We start from the raw sequence: 8,491 nt of genomic DNA, 5'->3' as shown, positions 1-8,491 counted from the left end.
CCAATATGCTAGTAATATGCATGCTAATAAGCAACTAATTAATAGTGAGAATTGGTTCCTATACTAAAGTGTTACCAAAACTTATTTCACCCTAATATTCTGAACATTTAAGTGAGACCAAAAAAAAATTATTAGTATTACTTTAGAACCAAAACCTGACATAAGCGTGGGTGTGAGTCACTAGTGTAAACTCCTAATTTGCTGCTTATTAATAGTTAGTAAGGTAGTTGTTAAGTTTAGGTATTGGGTAGGATTAGGGATGTAGAATATGGTCATGCATTAATATGTGCTTTATAAGTACTAATAAACAGCCAATATGCTAGTAATATGCATGCTAATAAGCAACTAATTAATAGTGAGAATTGGTTCCTATACTAAAGTGTTACCAAAACTTATTTCACCCTAATATTCTGAACATTTAAGTGAGACCAAAAAAAATTATTAGTATTACTTTAGAGCCAAAACCTGACATAAGCGTGGGTGTGAGTCACTAGTGCGGTGAGAATGTGAGTGGGATTTCACTGCCAGACTGAGCTGTTCTCGTACAGCTTTAGTACACCACAGTCACTGTTTACTCTCTAAACACATCATGACATGAGCTCTTAACTCTAACAAGTGACATTAAACAAGTGTCTGTTCTGCCAGTATTCAGATCCAGCATTAAATTCAGCCTGTCCGGCAGATAACAGGGCGTTGACTAACAGACATAACACCATCACCATCAAACCAACCATTCATTTCAGTATAACATTCATAATCTATCAGCTGTGATCAGACAACTGGAATGTGCTTTTCTGCAGACTTGAGATTTATCAGATAAATCTAAGGAGAAACATGCAAATTTGACTGAGCATGTTTTGGGCCAGATGTTTTTTTGACAAACATCTCTCTATGAAATAGAGTCAGGACAGAAGGAAGGTTTGTATTAGTATGGACTCTGGCCGTTTCGCACATGTCTGACCTGTGGACTGAAAGACTCCTGGGTTGCACTGGCAGTACCGGGACGCAAACGCTTCCATCATTCTGTCAATCTTCTGGGCCTCACCAGGAAGTCTGAAACTCCAGAGAAACTGCCTGTGTGGAGAGAGCAAATCCATCATAAAATCAGTCGTGAGTGAATCTAAACAAGTCCAGGTCACATTTACACAAAATCAAACAATTGTTTTACCGTATTTTTAATCATAGTGTTATTTGTTTTTTCCAAATCAAAATGGTAGAAGCATAAATAGTACCATTATATACACATACTTTACTATAATTTATTCACAATTTCTTTTATATTACAGTAATCAATATTTTGGCATTACATTTTTTTTAATTGTTATGAAAATGCCACAATGCAAAAAAAAAAAATACATTATTAAAATTGATGGTAACACTTTAGTATAGGGACCAATTCTCACTAGTTGCTTATTAGCATGCATATTACTTATATATAGGCTGTTTATTAGTACTTACAAAGCACGTATTAATGCATGACCATATTCTACATCCCTAATCCTACCCAATACCTAAACTTAACAACTACCTTACTAACTATTAATAAGCAGCAAATTAGGAGTTTGAGGCAAAGGCATAGTAAATGTTTCGTTAATGGCGAGAATTGGACCTTAAAATAAAGTGTGAACAAGTTTATATTATTAAAAAATGTAATAGTCTGATCTTCACTCTTAAAAATAAAGGTGCTTAAAAGGTTCTTAACAGCGATGCCATAGAAGGACCATTTTTGGTTCCACAAAGAACCATTCAGTTTAAAGAACCATCTCTTTCTTACCTTTTTATAATCTGAAGATCCTTATTTCGCCACAAAGGACCTTTTGTAAAACAGAAAGGTTCTTTAGATGTTAAAGGTTCTTTAGACAAAAAAAGGTTCTTCTATGGCATCGTGAAGCACCTTTATTTTTAAGAGTGTTATGATTTTGGAGTAGAAACCAGTTCATTATTGTATTACTGGGATAATTCTAAGCCAAAAGTCCTCTATATTTCGACGTGTCTAGAAATGTGGCGTGCATGCAGTTTTTGGGGAAGAATGAGAAGCTTCTCACACCTCAGAGCCTGAACGAGGTTGAGGTCGGCAAATTCATGGAGCTCTACGAAAGCCTGGAGCACTTTGATGTTGAATTCATCCCTACGAGAAAACAACAACCACACACAGGAGAAATGGTTACTTTCTGCAAAGAGTAGATTTTTTAAGATCCTTCAAGATGTTCAGCAGCATTTGTGGGCTGCTTCGTCTGTTTGTATCTATGGCTATGCTTCAAGAAATCCTGTTGTTTTGACAAGGCACATCCCAAGAGGAAGTCCATTTCCCTCAGAGGCGCACATGTTGCGTTTCACTGCTGCTGTTTTCCTCACTAAACCCAGACAATCAATTTCCGGAGGATTTTTGTGATGAATCAGGCACATATCTCTCACAGCGCAACTGACATGCACTGAATAAACAAGGGTAAAAAACCACAGGAATGAAGTAAAGGGTTACCGTTCCCCCAAGTAATCCCCGATAACAGTTTTGTTCAAGCCTTCGCCTTTATAGAGGAACTGAGCGATGTCTTCAGGGGTCTGTTGCAGGAGGTCGTTCTCCAGCAGAAACTGGATCCCCTACAAGGAATTTGATTTAAAAAGGATTTTAGGATCAACTCTATAAATGTCAGGGAAATGATGTGGAAAATTTCCAAATTTAATACAGTATGTCAGGGAAAATGTCACAAGGTTGATCGCTCAGTACAAATACTATAAATTAAAGGTTAAAGGCTTTAAAAAACATATTAAAATAGTTGACATCTGTGAAGATTTTCAAATATCTGGGTCATTGTAGAACAGACAATAAAAATGAAACTTACTTTTTTGGGGTCCATGTTGAATTTCTTCCTTCCCATTGCAATTTGTTTGTTTCTCTGTGTTGTTTTGCTGCAAATGGAAGTAAATATGTCTTAACAAAAATCCCTTAATAAGAATGAAGGCAGACAAAGAACCTCTTTGCCTGCAGATACGACGTATGGAGTAAACCGAGTTCAAAACAATAACCACACTTTTAAAACGAACAGTCCTGTGCTTATTGTCACAAATAGTTGTTGATTTGACTTGTTATATTTTTCTCTTATTTTAATTTCCCAGTGAGGTCCACTTATAATAATCTTAAATATCATTATAAAACGGATAGTTCCGGTCCTTGATTCTGATTGGTTGAGCCGCGTTCGAAGCTGTTGTAAATTACTCTACAAACATACACCTTTGTTTACGTCTGTTGTTGCTCGGCAACCACTTTGTTGCAACCACAACCGTTTCTGCTTCGCGTCGTGCCTAACAACGCCCATTAGCTGGTTATAAATTCACTGTAAACCATGGCTTCTTGGGGCTTATTGCTTTATTTAATGACATTTTTCAACTCTCGACTGTTACAACGAAACAACTAGTTAGTTTGTTTTACTGCTGTGCTTTTAAGAAGTCTATGTAAACACCATCTGTGCACACAAAATGACCTTCATTCACAAAGTTCACCATATCCCTCACACTTACATCTTTGTTTATGAAATGCTTACAGTTTAAAATATTTAGCTACCAATAAGAGTGCAGTGCTTTTAGCTTTGTTTAGCACAGTTTTGTATGCTTACAGTCCACAGAATTCAGCTGGTTTTCCCAGGAAAAAATGGTGCAGAGAATGTGAAAATAGTCATATGGGTCTACTTATGTGTTGTGGGTTTGATTATGTGTCAAATATAGATTTAACCGCTGCATTCTTCAATAACAGCCTTTTTGCAAAGCTGCGTTACATTGTGACATATTCATTAATTAAACAATCTGCACTAAAATCAGCTGCTATATATTCAACATCCATTCAATCACACTGAGTCAATCTATATTCCCGTAAGCACAATAAAACACATAAGCACACACAGCACACTCAGGTGTGTGAGCGGTGATGACCTTTCAACCAGATGACACACTGTGAATAGAGCGCTTAATGAATGTTTAGAAGAGGACAGATCAGTGAGGACCCTCAGACAAAAGAGAGACAGGTGCAAATATGAATGAGCTTCAGTTGGACTGGAATGAAAAGGAAACATTTCAAGCTCTCATAACTCACCTCTCGCCCACACACGTGAGCTGCTCGATTTCCGTCATCACTTCAGCGATCTCAAACTTCAGCCGCTGTAAAACAGAGGCTCGCATCAAACAGTAAACTCTATACGACACTCCTGTAACCCAAATAATGCACCATTCTGCTAACAACACCAAGGTCATGGGTTCGATTCCCACGAGAAAATGTGGAACTTGAATACAATGTAAGTTTCTTTGGATGAAACTGCCTGCCAAATGCATTTTACAATGTTCTAAAGCTATTTAACCAGAGAAGACCAAACAAGGTGCTTTTTATGTTGCATTCAATGAAGAAAAATAAAGGCCACTTAATTTTGAGTTAAAATATGTTGTTGTAACTTGCGTTACTGAGATTGTAACGAGTAATAATATTACCCAAATTTGATTAGTAATGCGTTATATTACTGCGTTACAGCAAAAAGTAATATACTACTGTAATATTATTACTTTTGTAATGCGTTACTCCCAACACTGGTTATGTTCAGAACGCAATGGCAGCTCACTATAGAGGAATTATGAAAAGCAATGGATAATACAATTCATTTAATAATTATTTTTTCTAATATAAAACTAACTATTATTATTATCAAATTCTCTTTCTTTCGACTACGTTCTCACCTCAATATCATCCAGCAGTTCCTTTTTCCTGCGTCGTATGTTGGACAGCTCGTCTCTCTCCTCTAAGGACAGATCTTCAGGGACTGTAACAAAACACAAGCGTAGGACACCTGTAAACGTGTGTTTATATGAGCACTGGTTGAAGAGCATAACATATTCAAATCAGCAATAATGTGGGTCAGATGTTTCCCTCAGCATTCAAACTCCAGTCATACTATCTCCAGACTCTATGTGAATTACTGGGACATTCTTTGCCATAAAATGAGAGATCCTCCATAAATATTCTTCTCAGACTTCTGATGAGTATAGTCATAAAAGGAGCCAGGGTCGTATGAAAAATCTGAGGCCATGTCCACACGTATACGAGTATTTTTGTAAACGGAGTTTTTCCTTCTTCCGTTTTTAAAAAAAACTCCGTCCACATGAAAACGCAAACGCATGCTATGAAGCACTGTCAAGAGCATGCCAAACCAACAGGTGGCGATATAATCTCAACCGTAAAGCCATGTTGGCCAATCAGAAGCCTGAAAAAGTCTCCAGTAGGCGGAGATAACAGCGCAGGCGCCGACGTCACAAGCCAAAAACTCCGGTTTCGCTGTCTACACGATAACACTGCAACCGGAGTTTTTGAAAATCTTTAAAAAAAATAACCGCGTTCCTGTGGACAGGGCCTGAAAAGTTTGGGCAGGCACAAGGTTCCTTCAAGGTCTACTTTCCTGCAGAGTTTAGCTCCTAATCAAACACACCTGAACCAGCTAATCAAGGTCTTCAGGAAGATTACTAGAAAGTTACAGGTGAGTTTGATCATGTTTGGATCTAAACTTGGCAGAAAAGTGAATCAAACAATAGAAACCATCACAGAATTTCTAATGGTTTTACTGGTTATAATGGGAATTGTATTGGTTTTAATAAAAACTCTAACAGTCTTTGGTGATTTGTCACCTTCGATTGGTGGCTTGTTAAAACCACTAAATCCTAATGGAATATGGCCCAAAACACACTACAGGAAACCATTTTTTAATGGTTTTAATGGTTAATAGTTGATTGCTTGATATTTGTAGTGGAAACCATTTGAATTTCTGTGATGGTTTCTGTTGTTTTGGTTTTTTTCTCAACAGGACCTGTTCTAAAGCTTCATGAAAGAAGTCAAATTCCCCAATTCCCAACAGTTTCTGCATTCTTTCAAATACTTTCGATATACAAAAATGTGCATTACTTAGGAATAGGAGAAAAACGTAACGCAATATGGTGGAAAAATTCTCACATTCTACACAGAAGAGTTGTTAAAGTCACTGCAGCTGCTGTTAGAAGCTGTGGCTGCCATAAAAACAGTCAGTGTCCTGAGACACCTTGGGACTGCACATGTGCATTCAGCTTAACATATAAGCTTTTGTATTGTTATTTGAGCATAACAAATGTTTATGGGGCAGTTCATGTCAGATATTTGAAATATGTAATAATTTATCACATATTTATTTAATTTATCAGGATTTCCCCATTCAAGCAGATAGTATTTGGTCTTGGATGCCCAAAATAGCTGTCTGGAGACATTGCGAATATGGCTGCCGAGTGAACAGACTTTCTTTGAAAGAGGTTTTGATTTGATTCTTTGCTTCTTTTAGCCCACTGCAGCGGTTTCTATTGACAGAGGTCTTAAAGTGGTTGTTCTGTGCTGTCTCTAATACATGAAAAAGAAGCTTTAGGATACTCTTTTATATGTCTGATTTTCATGTTCACTATTATTGTCAACAGCAATTTTATGCCATTCCAGTCTGGCAACAGACTAAAATGAATGAATATGACGCGATGAAATATTGGTTAAATCTAAAGAACATAATTTGGACAAAAAGTATTAAAGCAGAAAATGTGTGAAAGCGAACACCAGCAGTGTTTGAGTCCACAGGCTCCTCAGATTCTGCGTGAAGATGGTTGAGATTCATTCAGCAGGCAGAGGAAGTAGGTCACTTCAGTATTTCTGCTGGAGCAGATTGTAGCGCTCGCCAGCTTCCTGTATCCATTGCTTGGGAAGAGAAATCCCATCTGCATCACTCCACTAAGCTGCTTTGAATTTCATCTCCCATTTTCACTTCACATTCAGTTGTCAATTGCTAAAACCCTTTCTAGGCCAAAAAGCATGAAAAGATACTGAACATTAGTTCAAAGCTTTCTGATGGCCTGCGACGTCTATAGTGGGGTGACTACGGCGAACTCGGAAAACAAGGGTTCATGGAAACAATGAATGTTTTCCATAAAGACAAAAATGATGACACTAACCACGTCCTGGCTGCATACAATGGTTTCTGGGTTCTCTTTGACAACGTGCATAAAGCAGCATTTATTGAGTGATCCCCCACAGGCAAACCTATACGTCTACAACACAGAAATCCTACATCATCTGAGAGAATTCCCATGCTGGAATAAAAGAGGCAAATGTCTTCGATTGTTGGCCTATTGGACTCGGTGACAAACCCCCACTGTGTGTTAGTGAGCGTGCGCACACACAAGAAGCACAGGGTAATTTGATATCACTGTGGCTCTAATGCATTAAACATGACCTATAACCCAACAAGGGGAAAAGGAAACTTGCGTGCCAAAAAATTTGCTTTCTTTATTGTGACGTTGGCGTGTCAAGTGTGTGAATTTAAATATACTATTATATGTCAGTTCAAACACAATACAGCCAGTGCATCATTAAGACCTGCACTTATTAGTGGTGTTTACTAATTTCAACTAACTCCTAACCCTAATTATAAAAAATGTGCATGAAACTCCGTCTGCACTCGTTGTGCTTCCGATGTGAGTGGAACCTCAAATAATTTTCTATGTGATTTTCAACCAAATAAATTGAAATAAATTCAATATGCCGATATGGTGAACAGTGTCTCAGAGTGGTTCAGTTTGCAGTAAATGCTGCTCCACCTCCTTTGAGTTTGGGTCGCTTATAAAGTACAATTGAAAATGCAATGTGCACCACCCATTTCACCAAATTTGTAATAAGAAATGTTTATAAACCTGTTGCCAGCAAAGGAGAAACTATAACGATTCCCTGTAGTTTTATAAATAAAAGCCTGATAGTTTAATGTTTGAAAGTGAAGAGATTTAGGCCCAATCCCAATTCTATTTTATACCCCTTCCCCTTCCCCTTGTCCCTTGAAACAGAGCGTCAAGGGGTAGGGGTGAAAATATTCCCCTAAGAATTGGGACACCACTACTATGCCGTCACACGTCATCATACGTCGTCTAGCTCCTACAATACACACACCTATACTGTTGTGCTGGTGTGCATTAGAGCCTTTAATTACCGTTCTATATTAATGCACTGCTTACTGACACACACACACACACACAGACACACACACACATATCGGAGATCGCGCAGCTCACATATTCAGGAGAAAAGAAACTTGTCAACGCTGCCCCGCGACTTTTATTAATAACAGTTTAAATACTGAATCGCTACATTATATTTTCCAGCAACAAGAGGATAAAAATCACAGTTTTTTTAAGTAAACTCACTCTAAAAAGAGAAATGCACAGACGCGCATACACGCAACTTTCATCTCTCTCTCTCGAATTGGCAGTATTTGAGAAAAGGGTTTAGCGATTTCTAATTATTGGGGGGACTAGCCCCCCTCAATGTCTACGGTGGTTATCGCTCTGATCAGACATGAAAATATGTTGTGTCACCCCTCCAACCAGAAGAGAATTGAGACACCCCTACCCCTTCACGTGAACGCGCGAAACGGAGGGGTAGGGGAAAGGGGAAGGGCTAAGG

The 8,491-nt window shown here is 38.1% G+C and overlaps 1 protein-coding gene across 1 annotated transcript in view; it reads right to left on the bottom strand.

Moving 5' to 3' along the window:
- cyth3b (cytohesin 3b) overlaps nt 1–4,866 on the bottom strand; it is an 18,246-nt gene extending 13,380 nt beyond the window's left edge. Inside the window, exons 1-6 of the mRNA XM_016515529.1 lie at nt 4,717–4,866; nt 4,085–4,149; nt 2,841–2,907; nt 2,480–2,598; nt 2,048–2,128; nt 962–1,074 (exon numbers count right to left, since the gene is read on the bottom strand). Of these exons, the coding sequence (XP_016371015.1) occupies nt 962–1,074; nt 2,048–2,128; nt 2,480–2,598; nt 2,841–2,907; nt 4,085–4,149; nt 4,717–4,866 (595 nt within the window). The remainder of the gene's footprint in view (nt 1–961; nt 1,075–2,047; nt 2,129–2,479; nt 2,599–2,840; nt 2,908–4,084; nt 4,150–4,716) is intronic.
- Between the last annotated feature and the right edge of the window lie 3,625 nt (nt 4,867–8,491).

The sequence above is a fragment of the Sinocyclocheilus rhinocerous genome, unplaced genomic scaffold, assembly GCF_001515625.1.
Source record: "Sinocyclocheilus rhinocerous isolate Xijiao unplaced genomic scaffold, SAMN03320098_v1.1 scaffold627, whole genome shotgun sequence".
NCBI classification, from domain to species: domain Eukaryota; kingdom Metazoa; phylum Chordata; class Actinopteri; order Cypriniformes; family Cyprinidae; genus Sinocyclocheilus; species Sinocyclocheilus rhinocerous.
Note: the sequence above shows the minus strand (reverse complement) of the source record. Positions and strands in the feature narration are given on the sequence as shown.